Source organism: Pipra filicauda, unplaced genomic scaffold (assembly GCF_003945595.2).
Source record: "Pipra filicauda isolate LSUMZ 115617 unplaced genomic scaffold, ASM394559v2 scaffold213_size2393758_pilon, whole genome shotgun sequence".
Classification (NCBI taxonomy): Eukaryota; Metazoa; Chordata; class Aves; order Passeriformes; family Pipridae; genus Pipra; species Pipra filicauda.
Genome location: NW_024104325.1, coordinates 1688262 through 1712563, shown reverse-complemented (window position 1 = coordinate 1712563; position 24302 = coordinate 1688262). Strand labels below are relative to the sequence as shown.

Here is a 24302-nt window from a genome sequence, read left to right as displayed (position 1 = left end):
CTCCGAGGGTTCCCACACAGCCAGGAGAGGCTGCAGCGTTCAGCTGACAGCTCTCTGACCATTCCGCCTCAAGGCACACACATCCATTTTGCTGGGAAAGACACACTTTGTCACAGTACAACCTGTTTAGATATCCTTCAGTTTTCCTTTGATGCTGTGGCACAGCCAGAACCCACAGAGGCAACAGGCAGCTTTTGTAGAAACATTTTCCCCAATTAATAGCACATACTCACGAGACACTGTGGACTGGTTGATGAGTGAGCAGGGTTTCCATAGGCACAGCTGAGCTGAAAGCTAATGCTTCCAGCTGGTGGGAAACCACTTGAATATTTAAATACCTGTACCCAGCTGCAGAGGCTGGGGTGTGAAAATGAACTTTTAAAGCACTTATTGCACTTTTATTTTATCACCTCCTTGGATAATACAGCTAGGAAGCCAGGAACTTTTGTTTTGTTTCTCAGTACTTTTCTGTTTGGCTACATGATCCTGCTTTCAGCTTCCAGAACTCAAGGGAAATACTAATTTCATGCCGTTTAGCAGAGATTAGTATTTCCTCAGAAATTCCTGGGGGAAGAAAATTATGTACACAAACATTTCTATTTGCACAGACCATTTCTTTGAAATATCAGGAATTGAGTTGCTGATTGAGTTGGATTTTTTACATCTTATATTGAACTTGAGTTTTAAGGTGTAAATGTTAAGAATGACTTCAGAAAGCGTTCAGCTTGCATCACCTCGCTTAACCACCAGGTGTCCCTGCGCACTACACGGCACCGGCCGGGCTGACTGAACCCAAGTCGCAGTTCTTCCTTTGTCCATTGTATGCATATTTATTTATTTTAACTAATAATTTCTTTGTGTCCAGGAAGAGCTGCAATTCCATGATACTGCCCACGCATCCTGCCCTGCCACGGGCTATCCAAGCACTCAGTAAGCTGTAACAATAGACAGAAGCACTGGCCCGGGTGCTCTGTGCACACAAACCTCTGCCGAGTGTCTCCACATCCTTCCAGGACCTGTCACGGAGCAGAACTGACTGCTCCTGCTAGGCCTCTCCATAACACCTGCCCAGAGCCTGGCACAAGGCAGTCCTATAAATATATATTTCTTCCCTGTCTGAGCTGGATGCACAGGTAAGGGTGGAACGATTGGGTTCTTGCCCTTCTTCAGGCTGTCAAACCCAACACGTGACTGACTGCAAGAGAAGGCAGATGGAGCAAATAGCGGGTTGGAATCTTTTATTCAGTAATCAGTCCTGCTGTGTGTGTAACATCTTAGCAACTGGAACCCAAATATGCAAAAATACCGAGTTTTCACAGTGAAAAACCAGACAGTATAAAATATTCCAGTATTGCCTCTTAGAACCATTATTGAAATAAGACCCCTGTTTCAAAGGCAATGTGCTCATTTATTTTGTTTGCTTTCTATGCTCAAACTCTCCCCGCCAAAAAAATTTTTTAGACAGTAACCCTCCTTACCCCCACACTACCCACACATGTTGCAGGGTGAGAAACACTACATGAAATCCCTTCCTGATTTCCAAAGGTTAACTGAAGAACATCCTCCCAGCGGTGCCAAGGTCCAAGAAGACGTAGATTACTGGGACACCGAGCGGTCCTGGTGTTCTGCACACCGCAGACAACTGTGGTGCTACTGGACTCTGGCGAGAGGCTCCGTCTCCCGGATGAGCCACCGAAGAGCTTCGTGCCGGCCTTGCCTCTCCAGTTCTGCTCCAACTACTTCCCTGCATTTCTGATGGTAGTCATTCACCCAGTTACACTAGAGAAAGGGAGGGGTACGACACTCAGCATAAACACAGAAGATTTCATGTCCTTACAAGTTATGCGCAGCCAAAGACATTTGTAGGCCCCTGTGCTCTTGGGGCCTGAGCTGTTAGGCTGGGATGGAATCCTGTCTCAAAGAGACAGACCTCTATTATATGGAAGTGACTTGCAAATTTGACGAGGGTAGGAACTGAAGCAATTTGTCCTCGGTTTTCAGAGGAGCCAAGGTTCAGCTCAGGTAACAAGTAAAGTCTCTGTAAATCACTGCCTCCAGCAAGTCCAAATAGCTACCTTGGCACAGTTTAATAAGCTTTGCAAAATTGTAAATGGACAATGCACTCCTGAGGGACAAACTGCCCTATTGATTTGAACAGGTAATCCTAGGGCAGATCTTGGTACCCTTCACAGCCCCCTTCAGCAAATGGGAATGCAAACAGGGTTATAATTATGAAAAGGACGATGTGTCAAGGCAAAATGAAGAGTATGGTAGAAAACCAGGATGAAACAAGAAGGTAGTGACAGACCTAAACAGAAATTTTAGAGTATGAAGCTATTCAGGAAATAAATGCTGCTGAGCAGGTATCATAGAAGTTTGCTCAGGTACTGAACTGGGGTGTGGCTGAATGAGACTGGTCACAAGCAGATACAGACAACATGATGGGACAGTCATCACATAGTCCCTGGGGACACAGCATGATAGTCCGAGAGAAGCAAATTAAGGCAGGAGTAGGAAAAGAGATGATAGTGGTAAATATCATATCAAAGGAACTACCAAAACAACCTAATAATCAGGATCCTTGCTGCCTTCATCATAGAATAATTTAGATTGGACAGACCTCTGAAAAGCTTGTTTAGTCCACCCTCCCACTCAAAGATAGATAAAGTTTAAAAATAAGTCACAGTGCTCAGGACTGCTCTCCAGATCTGTGAAATGGAACAGAGGCCAGTGGCCCTTGTAGAACAAGGTGGTTCCAGTGAAAAGGTGGCAATGCAAACCTGTTTTACTCACCTCTTTTTGAGTCAGCAAATTAACATCAATCATTTTCGTCTGTATTGGAACCAGGGTTAAGGGTTCAAAAGTCAGGCTCCCTCTGTTCTTGAAATTGTACTGCAGCAGAAAGACAAAGGGATTGTACAGTTTTAGAAACAGTTCCAGCCAGATCACACTTGCTCCTTGGTTTGTGTCATCACTACAGAACCACCCAGGAAACATTCAGATGAGAGAGTAGCAACTTACAGTAGCATTTTTCTTCCAGTTCAAACAACGAATCTCGATATAAACCTTAGTTATTTCTTTCAGTGGTCCCTTTCTAAGGGCCATGTGCAAGGTCACAGCTGTACAGGACTTTAGCTTGATGATTATATGATCATTTTCAGTTTGGCATTTCTAAAAGCATAACCCAGCCAGGCGGGCAACTATAGTGTCAAAATCTGTCTGTACTTTTGTTTCGAATGCCACTGAAGACTCTCTACCAGAGAGGAAAGTCCCACCTTAAGAACATCAACCAACCCTACAGCAATGACTCCAATGGGCTGAATAAGATGCTTCTGATCTTTCATATCCAGATATAAAACATTTTAAACCAACTCACACACACACATTTCAACATATGGAAACTCTGCAGAATTATAACTGTCTTCTCTGTCCCCATTAGCAAGGGAGACTTAAAATCAGTGTTCACCAATGTGGAGTTTTGGAGACCAGGAATCTTGAGTAGGATTCAACTGTCTGCAGCATGGTCCCACTTCAAGTTCCAGTACTTTAAGTTTTACAACCAGCAAGTTGTGGAGAAAGGTGCATCTTGAGTAGGTCATTCACCTTGGTTTCAGCAGGGATCACAAGGACAACATTTTCTATTCGGATCCCAAAGGACCCATCTTCATAATACCCAGGCTCTGCAGAAACAGACAGTAATTAACTAAGCCACATGGTTGCACTGTACAAGTACTTATTCCCTATGGCCAAACTTCCCCTCAATGGCTTTAGTCCACTGAAGTCACTAAGCAATCTTGACATCAAGAAACCACAGAGGCAAACAAATTTCTGACTCTACTTAGCCTGCACGGAAGCCCCGAGCAAGGTGACAGCAGAAGTTCTCAAAGAGAGAAGAAACAAGACAGACAGCCCTCGAGCTTCAGAGAGTCTCCTTGCAAGTCAAGAGAGAGCACAGAATACATGTGTTCCAAATACCAGAAACTCTGAAAATGCTGATGTCTTTATGAGAGGCAGGTGGGTAAATAACCCCTTCTGCAAAACACTTCTTATAGTGTTCCCCTGACTCCCTGAGAGGCCTTTGCGCCCCTGAAGGAAGGTAGATCTCTAAGCAGGCTGTTAATTTACTACTGGAAGAATAAGGCATGTAAAGATTTAACAGTTGCCTCAAATAGCCCATAGCAAAGACAGGATTAGCTCCTGAAAGCTTGGTGTCCACCTTGTACCACAGCCAGTTCTTCCACAGCATGCCAGAGCCGGGCTGGTCAGGAGCACAGGTCTCCTGAGGTTTGCACTGTACAGAGCAGGAAGCAGAACTGCAGCACCTGACTGTAAAGGTGCTTCATGAAAGGTGAAAGAGCTAAAAGGAAGCTTTTTACCTAGAGAGCTTAAATGACAATTAAAATAACAAGAAGGCAGGACCAGAACTTTTGATCTGACCTTTCCCTTACACCACTATCAAATTTATTCCCTCTGCATCTTAACGAACTTTGTCATCCCCCCCCAGTAACCAGAGAGTCACCAGTGCTAAATACCATCAGACACGATCATGCCAGCCTCCAAGGGCTCATCTGCAAAGGTTTTGTAGCTGATGCCACAAGGACCCTCATGTACATTTAGGAAAGAGCCAACTCCATGTCCTGTCCCATGCAAGTAATCCAAACCACAATCCCACAAGGCAGAGCGGGCAAAGGAATCTAGAAGGTGACCTGTAGACAGACAGAGAGAGAGAATTTAATCAAGTGAGGCTCCCTCAAAGAAGCTGATAATCACACTGAAGGCTCAAACCTGGAAAACATGCAAAAAAACCAACCAACCAAAAAAAAAAAAAAAACAACAAACAAACCAAAAAACCTACAATCACCTCCTCAAAGAGCCCTGCAACCAACCAAAGAAATTTAAGTCATTGAATGGTTAGAAGTTATACAGTGGGTTTGGCAAGTCTGACATTCAAGCCCTTTCTCAGCTAAAGAGCCTTGCTCTCTCCTGTTACAGAGGTTTTCAGAAGATAATCTGTAACAGAAACATTGCTGCTTGCTCCACTGGTGTTTTCAGGAAAGAATCTAATGGTTAAGTGTCTCACAGAGAACTCAGTACTTTTCTTAAAGGGAGCTGCACTAATTAAACTCAAAGTAGGAGACCTGCCAATTGTATTTGGTGAACTAATCAGCCAAACTTCTTGCCTGATGGCCAACCATTTCAGACTGCTTTGGCCAGAGGGGACAGAATTTATGTTACCTGCATGTGAACACCAAGCCCATATACCAAGTTTAGCCACCCTTCAGTTTCAGTTTGGGTTTCTCGTACCCCTATGCAGCTGGTTTTATAACTTGCCTGCCCAAGAATGCAAACTGAAGAAAACTCTAAAATGAAGTGGTTTTGTACAAGGTGTGACCAGGCAGAAAATAGTTCTGCAACAAATTCACCAGAGGTGAATGTATGTCACAGCTTCTCCTGCACAAAATCAAAACAGCTCCTTTGTGTGTCATTTTGCCACAGATACAAGAGATTTCACAGTAACTGGAAGAGAATTAGACAGTCCTTTTGAAGCTGGAAAGTGACCTTGCTTTGACAGGGCCATTAGTAAAGAATAAAGACAACCTCCAAGCACAGAAAGGCCACAGATGGGCTAGAGTGCCACTGACTGATCAAAGTCACTATCACCCTAGAACCAGAGCACTTCAAACACCCTTCAGACTTTCCCCCTCAGACTGATTGATGATGAGAGAGAAGGCATCAGTAATCTAGAATCCAAACTGTTGTGATGGAAATAGAGAGTTACATCAACATTTGCCTAAAACATAATGTTTTCAATCATAATGTTGTTCTCAGACAACTTAATGGTTCTTCAGAGGTCACTGCTGTGGTCAAAACACTCCAACTCACCAACCCACCTTTGGTTCCATTTGGGAAGATGGCTGCACTCACAGCTATATGTCCCTTCAGGACATAGGTGAAGCATTCCTGTCAAAGAAATGCATGCCATAAGTAAACAGGGAAAGCCAAAACTTTGTATTCCCCAGGAATGGAAAGAAAGACTGCATCTTGTAGCAAATTGTGGAGGATCTGGAAAAACTTGCTCATGCTCTCCTGTGGCTGGTAATGCCAAAGCAAACCATGAGCAGAAAGTTTAAATTACTCTGAAGAGTCTTCTCCGGTAATTATGGAAGTGCGTCATAAACTCAGGCAGCAGGTTTAGCAGCAGGATTCATCTGACCTACATGCTTGATTTTCTTTATGACTGTACTTTTACTTCCTGAGCATACCCTACAGCATATTTTTGTCACTAAGTGAACTATAATGATGAAATTAGTTTTAATTAAAGAAGCAATTTAAAATAAACAAAATTACATTGCTGAATTTCCAACACAGACCTTCTCAGGGAAGTCTGAGACTGATTTTTTATATGGTACACACCAACTGGAGCTTTGCATAAGATACTGAGCTTTGCACTAAATATCATCCCCCTAACTCCCATGTTGGACAAGCCAGTAATGTTCATCCTCAGCCTGCTGATTTTATAATTTCTTAGAGGAGCCATGTCATTTTGCAGATGAGAATTGTGCATTTTAAGATAGAAAAGTATCCATTCTCTAAATCACTTTTATATTTTGAAAGTCCAAAGTCTGACAGTTTCCTTTTCAGTCTTTATCCAAATGCTGTCACATACTAGTAAATAAATGATATTTGATAAAGCACTTCAACAATATAGCAAGAGGGCACATTACTAATTTAAGTATCTCTAATAACGAGGGTCAGATCACAAAGCACACTGAGATGCCAACTTACCTTTTCGTAGGCTGATGGTGTGCCAAAATGCATTGTCCTGGTCACATCTGTTGTACCATCTCTTCAGAGGCAAACAAAGATGCAGAAAGCAAAGGGATGTGGGAAAAAGAAAGATCAAAGTGTGAATACACAGAAAATCCAGTCACACTGCAGCAAACCAACCAAGCTCATAAAGTCTGTGCTACACAAGCCTGATGATGTAACAGTTCTTAATCTCAAAAATTCCTGAACACAATGCCCTAGATGCGGCAATAATGATTTACAGTTCAAACTGTTATCTTTCAACCATAAGCATCCCAAAGCTTCTCGCAAATTAGGATCTAAACTGCTCATAAAAATGATGCTAATTTGAGGTTCAGTAACTGGTACCTGTCCATTGAGAACAGGCCAAATTTAGCCTGTTTGTATGGAAGATGATTCATCAACTGCTTAAAAATATACACTTACGCACAAATGACGGCTACCCTCTCAGGAAAGGGAAGTGTAAGAGGGTATAATATCCCTTTCATCCTTAGGATGTCTTGTGCTAAGATTTCTACAAACTATCCTGCATTTGGATGGGGTTAGTCTGAGATGTCAGAAACTGGCTCAAAGTTCCTTCTACAAGCAGCATTTTGAGCCTGCTGTCAAAAACACAATGGCTCTTGAAATAACGAGTTCTCTTTGAGACGCTCACTCCTGTCCCTGGGCTCTTCCCCAGCACACACAGGCCATGGTCACAAAGAGCTCACGGTTTAACTTCTCAGCAGGGACAAGCAAAGCATCCCTGTCACAATGCTGTGGTAAGTGCCATTGATGTCCAGATTATATTGTATTCAAAGGGCTGCTTTTCATAGTGGCACTAAGGAAATCATTAATTAGGCCATCAGAGGGGAGGAAAAAAGATCTCCTTGTAAAAATCTTATCAAAGGATGTCTGTATGGTTCTTTTTCAAAGCTCTTCCTGACTGACATAACAAAAAGGCATAGCTCTAAAGACAAAGCTCATCTCAAAGGAGAAGCCAGGCTTGTCCTGTATCTTCCTGAACAAGCCACTTCTCATCTATTTACATTGGCTAAAAACATCACTTCTCTCATTTTCCGTGGAACCAGTTCCACAGTAAAGGAAATGCGGCCACTGAATGGCACTGTCAAAACAGCACCGAGTGAATCTTCAACCATGATGCCTTCCCACAAGCAAACTTAAGATCCAAGTGGCCACTGGGATGAGTCCCTCTGGAAAGGACAGTGCTGTCCTGCTCTTTTGCCTCACCTTGTTCTAACTTTAACATCAGTCAAATCTGCCCCCAGGGCAGATCCTGGCAGGGTAGGTGCCTCACCCAGCTGTGCAGGCTGCTGTGTAGGCAGTCCAAGGCTAAGCCAGGGCAGTCAGGCCTGCTCCCTGTTATAGCAATTCTAACATGAGTGTGCCAGGTGTGCAGAGCTGCAACACACAGAAAAACACACCAGCAGCTAAAGCACAGCTCCCATCCCAATGGGAATGGGACTCAGACGGGAACTGCATCTTGACATTTTGTCCTTTACCCCAGCAAGGCTTGTCAGCCCTCATCTGCTGTCCTGCTCAAAGCTATACATTGCCTTGCTTGCCAAGGCAACTGTGAGTTGACCCTGCAGGGGGTCACTGGGAGCAGAAAACCCATTCATCCCACTTACTTGTATTGTGCTCCTGAGTCCAGGAGGTAGATCTCGTTCACAGACAGCGTTCTGTTGGTCTCAGGAACTGGCCTGTTCAGTTAAACACAAAGTTTTTTTGTTCCACAGTTTTAAGGTGTCCAGCCCACATCTGCAGTTCAGAAACTATATTAAGTGCAAGCTTGGATGTGTCGGCTCTGATTTTTTGTGGCAGTGATGGAAATCCCACACATGCTGAGCCAGGGATCATACTGAGGGGAGTATTTGTATACTGCAAATAGCACTACAGTACAGAGAATAGCTTTGTTTCTTCCAGCAAAACCCTCAACATCTGTTCCTAGATGTATTTCAGAACAGTTTGCACTTTATACTTGTCCTTCCCAGACTTCTAGCTCCAAAATAGCCCTTTTCTATGGTCCTGAGCAGATCAGCATCACAATACATGCATGTTGCCAGCAGGGAAAGATCCTTATTTAGTAAGTGTGGAATAAAGAAAGACAGAAAGCAGCATCTCCCTGGAGTACTCTGTTGTGACTCCATGAAGAAGCAAGACACTCATTCCAGCTCTGTTTGCTGAAAGATGAAAGGAGACTCTGTGTTTCTCTTACTTGTAGTGAATGATGGCTCCATTTGGACCTGTGCTTGATATGGTAGCAAAACTCAATTCAACAAAGTCTTTCTGTTGACTGAAAGAAAAGATTGTGATCACTACAGCATAAGTGAGAGGAGCACACCAGGCACTTGGGGCACCTGGAGTGCCCCATCCTCAATTTCACATCACCTCAGCCTTCCCCTTGGCCATGAAAGCCATCTGGGCCAGCACATTTAGGAAGAAGAACTGTACAATTTAAAGCCCTCTTCTCCCAACCACGTGGAAACCTGCTTTTCATCTCTACTCTTTCCTTAGAAATAGAAAATTCACCACCCAAACTACCCAGGGAAGAGATGTGCTGAACATTTTCTACTTTGTTACTTATTTACTCAAAGGCATTTAGAGGACCTGCTGATCTACACACGGGAGTAACTCTCAATACAGATGGTGTTCCTTCTCCATCAGAAGAGGAGCAAATCTAACTTTTACATCAATTCCTCTGTGGTAAGAAAGCAACTCTCTTGTATTTAAGTGTCCTAACCTGCAGCACTCCTCATTGCTATCTCAAAAGAAAAGCAGATAGGATCCAGTGGGCTGGGACTTGTATCTCCCAAGAGACCCAATTCTTCACAACTCTTTCAAGTTTTCAAAGAAATCCTGCAGTAATGGTTTGTCCTCAGGTAAAATATACTTGCAAGTGAGATGGATTTCTAAAGAATAAAAAACAAAGGATAAAAACTCCACCCAGAAAACTTCCTCAGAGTGGATTTACTTTTTACCTGCGGAATTCCTCTGCTTTGTCTGCAGCTATTATTTCTGTTACTGTTCCCTTTGGAACCTAGTGGGCAAAGACAGGGGTTGAATTAGTACACCAACAAGCAAAGAAAATGCTATATGCTTAAGCACTGGGCCTTGTCTGTGCATTATGAAATCCAGTCTGGAAGGGTCCTCTTTCCAGGTTTTCTGTCCTCATTCCTCAGTAATGACAAACACAAACCTAGCAATATCGTGCAGGGCATGTGAAAAGCAGGAAGCAGAGATGGTCACAGCAGGATTGCTGAATCCTGACTAGGGAGCAGTTAGTGCAGTACTAACTTCACTGAGATATGTACAGAGCTAACATCTCACAAGGCAACATCTCCTCACAGACAGGTTACACTAAGCTTGAACAGTTCTCTCCAAATGGTATTAGAAATTTTATGCTTTTAAATCAGAAATGGAAGCAGTTGCAGGAAAAACAAAGTATGTTAAATTTTACTTTAGGCATTTGACAAATTAAAACCTGTGACACAACTTCCCCAGGATAACAGGCAAAGGGGGCAGGAGCTATGTTTCAAACCCCTGAGGCAGACTTCTTGAGGTACTCAGACATGTAAAAAGGCACCTTCTGGAAGTCATCAAGCCATCTCCATAAATAAAGTCAATGGACTCAGACATGCAGTAGCACAGAAGGAGCACAGCTTAGTAAGCTGCTGTGTAACACTGAGCACCCTGCACCTTCACTGTGTACTTCTAAACCAGTGAATACACAAGTAATTTGTTTTTATCCCATTTCCACTACACCTCTCCATTCATAAATGCCAAATCTGTTCATACTGCCAGACAACCCTGATTATCGTGACAATAATTCCAAAGTATTCTATCAAGCTGGATATTATTTCATTACTTACACCACCAAACAAGCACAAGACAGTATCAACGCTACACTAAGCCTGTTTAGGTCATTCCTCACTTATTCTAGCTTTGGTCTGTGTAAAATGAATGGGAGCATGTTTTCAAAAAAATTCATTCAGCCTTAGATAAAAGAATTATTTAAATCCACACCAAAAAGAATCACCCCAAAAAAACTCCACCAGATGAACTCCCAGCTGTTTCCCCACTTTTAGCAAGAGCACTATAAAGACTAGCAAAAATTTTATGCCAATGAATAATTTTACACACCAATAAAACCTTCAAGTTAAAAAAATAATACAATACCTCCTTTTCCAGCCAGTTAAAGAGCTCACACAGGGCAACAGCATCTTTAATCTATGTTAAAATAAGCACAAGAAAAGGGAATTGAGGGGAAAAAAAGATTTATCGAGCCCCAGTATAAACAGGTTTTGATGCAAAACAAACCTGCAAGTTTCCAAAACACAAACTAATAGATGATCTAAGAGGTATTTTCAGGTTTTTGCATCCTGTAATTATTATAAGCACCAGAAATGTATCTGGACAGCTAAATAAACATTAATAAAGGTTTACTGCTGGGACATATCTTACCATGAAGAATTACCAAGTAGTCAGCAAATACTGGCTTTACCTCACTCAAGACTTTCAAGACTCTTTTGCTTCAACACACACGATTTGGCATTTCAGATAGCAGAAGGTAACCACACAACACATCTGGTGATGTGACAGGGGAACATGTCCTTTGGGCACATGGGCACCACACAGCCTCTGTCACACAGCTTCTGGTTCTCTTGCATGATGACCCCCATTTTTGTTCCTATTTTACTACATGCTTGCAGCATGCAGGGGCAAGAAGCAGGAGGTACATGTACAAGAGCAAGGTACAACTTTGTCCTCAGGTGGCGGGTGACAAAGTGTCTCTGCTCAGTACAACTATTTTTACTTCCTCTTAACTAACAGGGAGAAAAAAAGCATTGAAACAGAAAGTAACAGTTCCCAAGAACCTAAAAGAAAATATGGGACAAGCCCAGAACTGCCAACCCTGCTTTAACTGGCACATTTCTCCTGTTGTGAAAACTGCTGCTTAAAAATTAACAGGAAAGAAAAGTTCAGCCCCACCATGAACCTATTTCACAGGCAGTTTCTTTGCTTGAAAATATGAAGCTTCCTGGGAAATCAACCTTGTTTCCAGAATGTCATGATGATGAGACAATAACAGAGAGCTTTGAGGACACTGGCTGCTTCTGAACATCTTGGCCTGTGTTTTGCACCATGTGTCGAAGAATGTCTCTGTGTTCTTTAAGCTCTGTTTATTCAAGTGATAACAATTTTAAGACTCCACTGACAAAGAAAACAGAACTAGCAAAGGGGAAAGAACATCCCTTTAAGGGTCCACACTCCAAACAGCACTTCTCAAGTCTGCGTGGTCTTCCAACAGAGCAAGGCTGTTTCCTCACACTATTGCAAATGTTGTTCTTCAAGGGAATGCAAAACAAGCAAAAAACCTGCTTCAACAGCAGTGGATGTCTGACAGAAAGCCTTTTTTATCCTGTCATCCAAATTCTTGTTTGCTTTCTATCCATAACATTAAAACTGAAAGGAAAATGTAATTTCTTTCCCTAAACATAAAGCAAACCTGTCGCCATGTGCAAGGAGACTCTCAAGGCTTCACTTACATGTGCTCTTCTCATGCCTTCTGTTTCCGACGCGTTCTTCACAGCTTTTGCAATGCAGATGGGGGTATATGGGGTGAGGTATCGGTAAGCCTGCAGCAGAAGGACAGGGATTACTTGTGGATTAGTCAGACTACATAATCCTACAGATTTAATAACTCAGCTTGGCCGCAATTTGTACTTTGGCAGCCTCTCTCACCCTTCAGCGCAGTGAGATACTGGTTGCTAGTATTCAGCTAAGTGCACTGGGGAGTAAAGAGGAGAAAACGGTCCCTGACTGAAGGAAGAACAGCCACAGGGAAATCCAAAGAACTAAAGAGTCCATACTGTTCATACTGCCAGACAACCCTGATTATCGTGACAATAATTCCAAAGTATTCTATCAAGCTGGATATTATTTCATTACTTACACCACCAAACAAGCACAAGACAGTATCAACACTACACTAAGCCTGTTTAGGTCATTCCTCACTTATTCTAGCTTTGGTCTGTGTAAAATGAATGGGAGCAGGGGGAAGATCTAGATATCCTCAATACCATATATATAAATAAATGTCTGAGCCATAGGTTTCCTGTTGCTGATGTACACTGAAGGCCCAGAGACAGCCAGTGAGAAATCCCAGAGACTACGGTAGAACTTGGGCAGTGGAAACAAACCTAAAAGTCATCTTGTCTTGTTACCTGACTGTCAACCTCAAGTGGCAGGGAGCAAAGGGTGCCCAGCCCGGGTATCAAGCACTGGAGTTGAATCTGGCTGGCCCTGCAAGGCTCTGTCTCCTCCAGCACTGAGCATGACCACTGTTAATGATCAGCAGCTCTGACAAACACATCAAGGCCTCAAGAAAAATGGAAGACCTTTGCAAAGTTGAGCTTTACATGCTGCCCATTCTGAAAGGAGCTTATATCAGCGGTTTGTGACAAAGCTTTCCCGTGCCTGGATGGGGTGACCCTGCATTAAGAGCTAGTAACTGATCCCTTACCACTGCACACTTCCCCAAACATCAGCTGTCCTCAGATTAGCAGGAATGCTTGGCTGGTTCTGAGCAAGTCTTCAGAAATACACCAGCTGAGGTGACTTGCCCAAGCCTCATCACACTTGGCATCAGAAGAAGGAAGAAGAACCAAGCCTATTGCCCCACAGTTCTCTGCTCTACCCATCATATATCAGGAGGTGGGATGAGCACTACAGATGCACAGCCCAAGCAACACGCTTTTTTCCTATTTTCAATGCATCAGCATACAAATAGATATCACTCAAATTCATGGAAAGGCACGGTAGACCCTCAGCAAAGACCAATTTCACATAAATCCTACATGCTCACAATTTCCAAAGTCTTAAAAACAGCAAGACGATGACATAATTGTCAGAATGCAAAGTAAAAAAGAAATCACTTTCCTGACAAAAAAGTCAGGAAAGTCTTTTTATCAAAGACAGGATAAATGGTCAGAGTCTTGGACTGGCTTGCCTTTTACAGATACTGGTAGTTCCATTAATCTTCAGTGAAAAGCATATTTACATGCAGCTGTAAGCAAATCTATAAAGGGTTTGCAGATCTGTGTTTAATAATGGACTGGATTTTTGCCAGTGTCAATATTTGGCTCTGATGGAGACAGACAGTAGATGGACTTACAGCACTAATGTTCTTCAAAGCACTGCAGGCCAGTTCTCAGCTGGTGTGAAGTGGTGGAGAGCCAGAAAGGAACTACGAAAACTTTGGCTCTTTCAGTGACTCTCTAAGTGGTTTTTAATCAAGACATTTCAGTCCTCCTTTTCTGCTTTCTATTGCACAGAGCTCCCTGAGGCAGGGACTCTCCCCATTGCATACAGAGGGCATGTAGCACTGTAATGACTCAGTATCAGCCAAAATTTCCAGAGCTCACGGGGTAAATAATGTCACTCCAACTCATTACATTCCTTAATCTAGGTCAGACGGGATGCTCTACATAAATCATCTACAGCAACTAACCCAAGCTGGGAATAGATCATAGACTACACCTACAGCAAGGGGCTTTGTTAAAAGAACAAAAGTTTATCGTGAATCCTCCATAGACTCACAAAACAATATTTATTCACAGTATCTGTTAGTTACTGTAAACTGGATGGCATTCCAGAGAATGTGATCTCTGGCAAACAAGAGATGTACACAAGATGCATGGAAACCAGCTTATTTGTCCATAGTTGCTGCTGTATTCTTCCCCAGGTATCTCCTTTCATGGTTACTGGAATATTAGGTGGACTGTGGGAGTCCCAGACAGACAAATTCAAGTACAAGGGTAGCAAGATATAGCATGTATGGCTGCACAGAAATTATTCTGTTGCTACAACTGTCCCTCAGCAGATGTACTCACTGCGTGGACAACCAGTGCCTGCAGGTTATCTGTGTCCTCACAAGGTTCCCTGCTGCAATGACTGTCACCTTGTCCCTCCTGCCTTTGGTACAAGCCTGATATCCTCAAGCTACTGAACTAAATAAGGGCAACCACCTTCAGACACTCAGATCAAGCCAAATACACCCTCCCAGAGGTCCTGCTCAACTTTCAATTTCTGCAAGTTTCCAGTTCTTACTGCTGGTCCATGTAAGGCAGATGCTCCACCCGTGGTCAGAATGACCCGAGTTCACCCTGCTCCCTCTCTCCCTCCCCTCTCTCGCTGTACTTGTTTTTTCTTAAGCTGACAATTCTTTGGCTAAATCGGCTTAGCGAGTTAGAAGGGCAGCCCCAGTGAGAGCAACTCCAGGATTAACAACCCCTCAATACCTCAGCAGGGCTGGATCCCTTCAGCACAAGCTCCAGCCTGCACTGTGCTTTGCAGAGGGGAAACTGTGGTCAGTTGCCCTCATTCACACCATTCCTAACCAGGATGAGCAGAGAAAAGTATTTTCCCTTGCAAGAGCCACTGACCTTGGGAATGGCCTCAGTAAGAGCATAGCTGGCTTTGTCGCTGAGCCACACTTTCTCCTTGGGTGAGAGGCCTGCACCAACAGCCTGCAGCTCTGACAGGATAGATCCATAGGGCATCACCTGGATTTTAAACTCAGGCTCCAGGGTGGAGTCAAGCTGTAAGTGCTCTCTCACAGCTGGGTCCATCATCCGGTCACCATCAATGAAAAGCCTGTGAAACAAATCGGATAGAACAAATAAATGGGACCACATCTGACAGTGGCTGGAGTTAAGGAAGGAATGAGAAACCCTTCTGGCAACATTTCAGGGAGAAAGGAGTTCGTGAATTATGTGCTATACTGTGTCCTATGTTGTTTTAACCACTGGCCTTCACTCAGCTTAAATCCCGCTTCAAAATTAAGATGTGCCACCCTGCTGAGAGGAAAGGAGCTGACAGCATTTTTTTTTTTGTATGATACATTCAAAATGGCTACATCCTACCACTGTGCTTGAAATAGGAGAGTAACAGAGACACACAACAGCCAGTCTAATTTTTAAGTGCAACATCTGGAAATAGAAAAGCTAGTGTTGTTCTAAGTATCACTTTGTTCTCACGTTCACTGAATTGAAAAGTTCAACTCAACCTTCACACAACAACCTGTACTCATCCAGCCAGGTTTCACCTTAGATGGATCTAGGTGGCGGCTTGTAGATGCCTCTAAAAGACTTTTGCTTGCTAAGGCTCAATATATGGGGCAGTCACAGGAAAGAAGCCCTCTGTCATAAGCCAGCCCTGAAACTTTCCTACACAGTCCCTGCAGTTTTGAAGTGACTCAGCAATTAGACAGTAGTGAAAAGTTTTCCAGTGTCCAGGCCAGCATTGGCTCTTATTCACATTTCACCCAGAGCTCCAAGGGCCCTCCACATTATCTCAGGGTGACAGACAGAGGGGTCACCCATCATGTCCAAGGTCACTCAGCACGTCAGCCAAGGTGCTGAGGAGCACAGCAGAGCTCTTGACTGCCTCTCTAGCTCTGATCAGGGCAGAAGAGTAATTAACATTGAGGACAAAACTGCTCAGAAAGGACACCAAGGTACTCCAGCACAGGTATTTCAAAAGATAAGTGCTTTGCCAGAACAGCTCTCCCACAGAAGAATGAATCTTGGGGAACTGAAGAAGGGAATACAAGCACCTGATTGTGTTCATTCCTATGACGGCGTATGCAAAAAATACAGGATTGTACTCAACATCAGAGCCTCGGAGGTTGAAAAGCCCTGAAAAATAAGAATGCCAAGAATCACAGTCCTGGTTTGTCTTTTGCAACATCAGAGAAAGCCAAAAATAATCTCAGCAAAACACAGTCAAGCAGTGAGACGTCACGACTTCAGGCCGTGGGTCCAGCTCCCACCCAGTTGTCCCACGTCCTGCTGCTTTCCAGGCAATCCTAAATTTTTGCCAGGAGATGGCACCAGAACTGCAGTTTAAACACTCATAGGGAAAGAAAACTGGTGTTTAACTTCTAAAGGAGGGCTGGCTTGGAAGAAAGCAGATACAGTCAAAAAAAGACAGGGATACGTGTACAGAAAGTAGCATCTGACCCTTTCTAGTCTGTGCAATGCAATAAAAGCTCACTTCTTAACAGTCAGAAAACTTCAAAGTTACAAGTTATCATTTCATTCCAGTCCTTCTTTTGATAATTGAGGGAAGAGCAAGACACAATAGGCAAGAATAAAATACCCCAAAAAGGCCTCTCATTTGAGTGCCTACAATATCTCAGATTCAGACTGTATAGTCTTAGCTATTTTTCACAAAGATTTTATCCCCCACAACTCCAGACAAAGTCAAGAAGGGAAGTACATGTTCAGCATCTCCAAACTCCTGATTTTAGGGTCAAATAAAAACTCCAGGGTATCCAATTAGCTGAAATGAGTTACTCAAGCCAAAAAGGCCAGCCAGTAGGACAGCTGGGAAAAGAACCAACATGTCCTAAATCACAACCTAGCACTGTATTCATTGAACTGTGCAAATTCTGCCATGAAAGTAAAAATAGAGTTTAATTCTCTCCAGGGAAGGAGTAGGTCACTTGAATGCAGGAAAGAGCCACAAAGAACTCTTTACAGCATGGGTACAAACTTCCTTGCTCAGCCGACTCCCAATGCAGTAAGGAGGCAACAGTCTCCTTTGTGGTTCTCTTTCTGTCCCCAGAACTTGTCTGGAGTGAATTGAATTAGATAAAATTAAAGACAACTTCTCCCCTTCCCTCTTTAGGATAAGAAATCAACCAGGCACCTGACAATGAGCTTCTCTCATGACCTTCTCTGGTCCATCTTAAAACTCTTGATTCATAACCAAGCTTGGCTTTCCTGGAGACATTTAATCTGAAACCACTTCAGGGCACCAATTTATCATTAATTTAATTGGAGGTGCGCCTGAAAAGGTGAGACACACAATCTCTGCTCATGCAGGCCTCCCCAGGGAGGAGTCATATTCACCACTCTCCAAAGTACTTCTTTCACAACACCTCTTTGCTCGGTGTCCCAGATCCAGGAGAGCTTCACCCAGCGCCAGAGATGTGGCAGTGGCAGTGCTGGAGCTGGGAACACACCACCTGCATTTCTACCTTTTCAGATCAGACATGGGGCACAGGCATTGGCAGCGCTGACACTCTGCCAGTGCTGTGTTCCTACTGCACCAGTCTGTGCACTGGTGATTTCTGCACAAAGGACACACAGCACTAGAAACAGCAGTTCTGGGGAAATCACTCTGTTTTGTGGCCATTCTCCCCTCCTACACACTGGGCTGAGAGCCAGGGTATGATGACCTAGCCATCCTGGGGCCCCAAACACAGAGGGGATTCCAGTAAGACCCTAGATAGAAATGATCAAGAAACACAAGTTGAGCCCAGACTTACTTGTTTTAACCAAAGCATTTGCTGAACACAGGAGAGGTAAAGACTGGCTTAAGAAGTTGTAACAATTAGGAAGATGACTGTGAATGCTGTGTACCCCACCCTTGCCTTATGTATACAAAGCCACATGTTGCACTGCTTTGTTTATAGCCAGACTTCACAGCAGAAAACAGTCTCCATCTTTCCACTGGGTGAGGCAGCATCAAGATATTTTACAGCCAGAAAACCTCACAGTTCTTTTTTTTCTATCAAACTGCCTCAGGCTTTACACATAACCTTCTTCTTCTCCCTTTGCCTGGGCTGCTTTTCAAAGGTGACTTACTGCATTTCCTGGGCTAAAAAGGTTCTCAGGAGCTGCACTGGTGTAATAAGGCACTGTGCAGAAATATAGGCACACTATTTGTGACCTGTTATCACCACTGCACTTGATACACAAGTTAATCGATGTCTCACAAACAAGTTGTCTGTCAAAAGTGCCTCTAACCCTGGCATGGTTCTTCCTTTCCAAGGCAGGAAGAACATTGTAGGAAGAACTGAGAAAGGACATGCAAAGACTTACATGCTACTTCATCCAAGGCCGTTACCACAAACCACATGACTTTCCTCTCAGCCATTTTTGAACGGAGGGCTGTAATTTTGTCTCTCCAGCTGACCCCTGCAAAACATAGTATGAAAAGCTACAGTCACTAACTTTACTGAGGAAGATCACTTAAACACAGACCAACACACTGGATTGTGAAGGGACCCAAAACACACTGTGCTTCCGCTCCTCACTCCATTCTATTAAGTGATAGGAACGATCTCAAACAAGCTGCCCTCCAGACACCCACCCATGGTTTGTTTTGAAATCACCCAACTTCCAGCAAATGGTTATTTAGAGTTTTGAGGACAAAGGGGTTGTTAGCTGAGGTTCAATCATCTTCTTGACCTATTCATAGTGGATCATATTGTGCTGCAGTACTGTTTTTCTCACTACTTTATAAGAGAAAAGCAGAAGGGGGATAGGACAGTAGAAACAACCCAGGTCTGTTGGGAGTTAAGCTTCTCACCTGTGTAACTCAGGTCAAGCACGATGAGAGGCTTGCAGGGGCGTTGAGGACAATCTGTCCAGATTGTATCGATCAGGTTTTCTTTGACAGGCACAAGGTCATGGCCAGCACTTCTCAAGACTTTGGACATCCTCTTCCACTGGTCTGACAAAGGGAAAAAAGTCAAGAGTGATGGCTTTAAAGAACACACACGGGTTCAACAATAGCCCTGTTCACAGGGCAAGAATCTGAGTCTCCTCCTTTCTTTCCAGACTCCTCTTCTTCCCATTCCCTTAAAAAAAAAAAAAAAAAAAAAAAAAAAAAAAAGGCAAAATCTATTGCAATTACAGTTATACAAACACATCACTGCAGCCAGTGCTGGCAGATAGTCACAGTCCTGGACAAAAGTCCCTGGAAGAAGCCCAGAAGCTGCCATAAGGGTGTTCCTCTACCCCAGTGCAGAACCATGCTAGATCTAAGCTAGATCTAAGCCTCCATAGAGCCAGGAGATGGATCCTTAGCCCACCTAAATCAAGCAAATATCTCCCCTTGCCTCCAGTGACCTTTGCATTGAGCCCTATGTGTTGAAGCACAAATAGATATGTACTCTGATATAAATGGTACCTCTCACTGTGCTTCCTACAGGGGAAGCTGCAGAGATGCTGAGACCACCAAACAGGAGTAGCAGTGTGGATTTTGCCAGGGTGTTCTTGCTCACATGCTGGCCAAGGCATTCAGCAGCTTTGTACTGAAGTGCCTATGACAAGCCAAAGCACAGACAAAAGGAGGTAGATCGGGATTCTGCTTTTCAGGTAAGGTCACTGCAAGCCTAGAAAGCAGTTCTCATCTCTTGTGTTTTGTACTCAATCCATTGCTGTGGAGCTGTCGTGATACATGCCTATACCAAAATCCAACCTGTTTTGTGTAACAGTTTAACCCACCATCCCATCTGGGCTGGAACATGTTTAGCTGCACACCATCATACAACAGCTAGACAGAGAAGCAAGGACCCAGAATATAGTTGCCCAACCCAGAATTATAAAATAAAGTAAAACCAACCAGCTGGAATAATGAAAGGATCCACTCCCACCTTGGAACATTCTGGGAGGACACTCACTAGCCAATCCTCCTGAGTTGGTGTATCTTTCAGACCTTAAAGGATTTAAAAAAAAAAAAAAAAGAGGTTCAAAGAAGCAGTCACACTGAAACGTTCCCACATATGCAAAAAGTCCGAACTAATGCATTTAGTAACGAATGTCTAAACCCATCGGCAACAGTCATCACAGGACACTAAAGCAGGAGCGGTGTATCCAAGATGTCCCTAAGTCCCTGCACGATGGGATATCCCAAGAGCCCAAACTGTACATGTGTGAAGTGACCAAACAGTGAACAGCCTGTGAACAGCCTGTTTATCAGTTCTCTGTTTATCAGTGGAGCAGTATCCCAGCCTCCTGCATACCCATTTTCATGAGTGTCCAGTTGTTATCCATCTGATGTGCTGCCTGCAGGAAGTAGCGCCCGTCAGTCCACATGGCCGCGTGCTGCTCAGTGACTATGGCAGTACCTAGGCAGGAAGGTAGAAAGGTGTAGTGATTCAAAAGTGTGCAGACACTGTGCAGAGATACAGACAGCAGGGACAGTGTCTGAAATGCACTCTAATTCCCTAAAAGGCACCTCTGCTCACTGTTCAAAAGTTGGTCCTATTTCAGTACTCACTGTTTCCTCTGAACTATGACTTTCCAAATCCTATCTGAGACAGTATGTACAAGGATGCACCCTAATGAATTGCCTCAGATGCATTTGACTTAAGCAAACCTCAGCAGTCAGTGGAACTGAGTAAATGGGGCCTTCCAAACCTTCTGTAACAGACTGTGGTCTCCACTTGGCTGTTGTCACAGTAACGCATACTGTGCATCCCTAAACTCCATCCCATCTTCTTCTGGGGAGGAAGCCTGGGCTCTGGCCATGCACAAGAAGCAGCTGATACTAGGTCTGCAGAGTATACATGAGTATCATGAGTATCACTCCCAGCTGTCAGCTGCACCTCTTTCCCAAATGTTACAGCTCTAGCAGAGATGGCTGAATAGGAAACATGAACATAAACTTCTGTTGGTTCCAGAGTCTGTCCCATTCCAGTGACTCCAGATGGAGGGATGCAAGCAGACAGCTGAGGGGCAGTGACATCTCAGCAAGGCACTTGAGCTGCCTTGCTCTTGGCAATACTAAAAAAACCATGGCACGAACAGAAAACAGAATCCAAGTCCTTTGAGTCTGCATCTTGATCATACTCTCTGGCACCAGAAACTGAAGCCCAGATTACCAGAACAGAGTTTCCAAGTATGAATTCATTGCCTTCTACCAAACTCCCCCAACACAAACCACATTTTCAGCTGCTTCAGCCCAAAAAGATGAAGCAAGAAACACAAGGTGATCCTTGTGTGAAACCTCGCTGATTTGCTGAGCATTAGGCTGGGAAAATGGACCTTCCAAGTATATAGCAAGGGCACAAATTATAGAGGAAGGTTATGAAGAGGTCATGCAGAAGGCACGAAATTCATACAGGATTCATGTTAGCCATTAACAGCAGTCCACAGCCCTGGATTTATCACCTTCCACATGAGATCCCAGAGCTCATAGGAACTGATGAACAGACCCTCCAAACACATAGGTACTGGTATTTATTAAACTGATTTACAATTAGAGGAGAAAAAAGACTTCAGTAGACTAAAGTGACTTTCCAGCAACCACAAAGCAGAGTAATTTGCAGAGCTTAGGGTACAGCCAGGGTAAAAACTAGGTCTCTTGAAACACAGACCTATCCTACAGCCAAGAAAACATCCTGTCTCGGCAAGATAAGCAAACTTTTCCACAGTGTTCGGTTTCCAAATGCAGTGTTTCTGGCCCTGGCTCTATTTAAACAGAAAGGCCAACTAAAGTCCAGCTACTATTCACCCAGCCCAAATGGGCAACATAAAAATCTGTTCGTACTGGCTGCACATCAAAAGAAATGACCGCAGGTTATAAGCACCACATTAAAGAGTTAACAGGATTTTACTTTAAGAGAGGTTCATTTAGGGGTCAAACATTTTCTGAAAACTTGTTATTCTGCTGATATTACATAATTCCAGAGGGTAGCCAAGACATAATTCTACAGATGCTGAAATGGGAATAAACAGTCCAAACAAGCTGAATAGGTTTCCTTTTCCATCCTGCCTCTATGCCATGAATGGAACTATTTCTTTATAGGAGAATTATGCAAGAACCCAAGTTCCGGAAAGGTACCTGCAGAGCCATCAAATCCAGAGATGAACGCCCTTCTGCAATCACAGGGTGCAATGTACTCGCTCTAGAAAACAAAAGAGGCAGCAATTATTTATACTCGCTCTAGAAAACAAAAGAGGCAGCAATTATTTATAGCAGCAGGGGAAAAAAAACCGATCAGCTGATGACAAATACTTTGATAAGCTTTTTCTCCTAAAGGACACCACAGGGAGAACAAAATGAGTTAAAAAATCCTAGGCTCTACTCCACTGGAACATTTAATCATCTGTGATTATACTGTATTTATGTTCAACTAGTGGGTTTTTTTAAGCTGCAGCACTTTTCTCCCACAAACATCTGTAAACACTGAAGTGCTTCAGAGTTTGCAGACCTTTATTTCACACTCAGCCTCCCCTTTGGGCAACAAACAAATGATGCCTTTGAAGTTGCAATGCAAAAGGAAGAGAAACCAGAGGCACTCCTTGATCTTGGAGACCAGACTAATCAGTGCATAAAATCTGTAAAATCGACTATCTCCAGCGAAGTCCCCTCACTCGCATTTACAGGAATTCCTTTCCGTAACAATGACATTGAAAGAAAATAATCAAAGTGGTAAAACTGTAAAAAATTTAATCCTTAGGACCTTTCATAAATAGATGCTGATCCTCTCACTCCTCCCTTGCCTACTCAAAATCAGACTACAGCAAAAAACACCAGCACATGGTTTGATGGATGAGAGGGAATCAAAGGCTACTAGTCCATCCTCATCCCAAACCTATCACAAGCTGTGATTGTGGGCACATCCCTTGGCAGTATTGTAGAAGACCTTGAGAATGCACAAACATCTGATACCCTCAGGAGCTGCCAAAATTAAAAGAACAACTGTAACTTTATGTGGCCTACAAGCCTTTTTTATGGGACCCCATTCTGGCAAGTTTGGAGGTCAGAACTGCTGAGTAGGCCTGTTAATTAACTAGTGCAACTCAGCAAATTAGCTTAATCCAGGCTGACAGCACCAATGTTTGAGCTGCAAACCCCCTGGATTTGTACCTTACAAATGGTTAGAAACCCAAATCTGTTTCTCAGCCCAGAAAGTTTCTCTGCACCCAGCTGTGCTGGGGCAAAAGAAACATCTTATGGACTGAGATAAGAAATTACAGCCCAATTCTCAGGCAGTTTTAGTTCCTACTGTGATAGAATCACCTGATTGTTAGAAAATGCTCCCTTCAGATCTGTTACTCTTCACTGTTCTGAAGAAGGCAGAGGGTTCAAAGCACAGCAGTGAGGAAGCACAAATCACAGCACCTGAGACCAGCTCTTTATTTCTGCTCCAAATCATGCCATGATCAAACCCCCTCCAGAACAGCCATGTCTCTCCCCTCCTGGGAGAAGCCCCAGGCAGCAGCTACCAACCATTCACCACGATCATTTTGAAATGGAGCCTTGCAACAGCAAATCTCATGGCCCAAAAGAGGATCTGGCTGAGCAGCTTTTGCTCTCAATTGCCAGAGAAGATTCCTGGGATATGCTCCAAAGAAATCCTCCATTTCATCCAAACACTAGTGAAAGCTGGCAGAAAGGAGGGGGGTATGCAGACCATGCATACCCTCATCTCTGACCAGTGACTTTCCCATGCCTTTTCTTGTCAAGCCCCACTGGGCTGTGACGTATGCTCAGCAGCTGTGGAGAGGAGAGGGGTCAGGATACCCACCTTGGGAAGAGAGAACTGCCCTTGGCACAACTCTAGCTGATGGGGCAGCTCTGCCTCAGCCCCACACAGCACGCTCTCACCACTAACCCCCTTTAAAATAATAACAAAGGCATCAGCAGACAGAGAGGACAAAGGCATTCAGGGAACAGAATCAAGTGTT

General features: G+C 43.7%; 1 protein-coding gene across 2 annotated transcripts in view; it reads right to left on the bottom strand.

Annotated features, from left to right (window-relative positions):
* Positions 1-1214: 1214 nt before the first annotated feature.
* XPNPEP1 (X-prolyl aminopeptidase 1) overlaps positions 1215-24302 on the bottom strand; it is a 31342-nt gene continuing 8254 nt past the window's right edge. For both annotated transcript variants that reach the window (XM_027735286.2, XM_027735287.2), the window contains exons 4-21: positions 22453-22516; positions 20630-20734; positions 20230-20322; positions 19192-19335; positions 18702-18797; positions 16427-16508; positions 15255-15465; positions 12357-12446; positions 10987-11037; positions 9789-9847; positions 9026-9103; positions 8439-8510; positions 6787-6847; positions 5892-5961; positions 4533-4706; positions 3604-3680; positions 2794-2892; positions 1215-1779 (exon numbers count right to left, since the gene is read on the bottom strand). In XM_027735286.2, coding sequence (XP_027591087.1) covers positions 1651-1779; positions 2794-2892; positions 3604-3680; positions 4533-4706; positions 5892-5961; positions 6787-6847; positions 8439-8510; positions 9026-9103; positions 9789-9847; positions 10987-11037; positions 12357-12446; positions 15255-15465; positions 16427-16508; positions 18702-18797; positions 19192-19335; positions 20230-20322; positions 20630-20734; positions 22453-22516 — 1755 coding nt within the window. In that variant the 3' untranslated portion in view covers positions 1215-1650. The remainder of the gene's footprint in view (positions 1780-2793; positions 2893-3603; positions 3681-4532; positions 4707-5891; positions 5962-6786; positions 6848-8438; positions 8511-9025; positions 9104-9788; positions 9848-10986; positions 11038-12356; positions 12447-15254; positions 15466-16426; positions 16509-18701; positions 18798-19191; positions 19336-20229; positions 20323-20629; positions 20735-22452; positions 22517-24302) is intronic.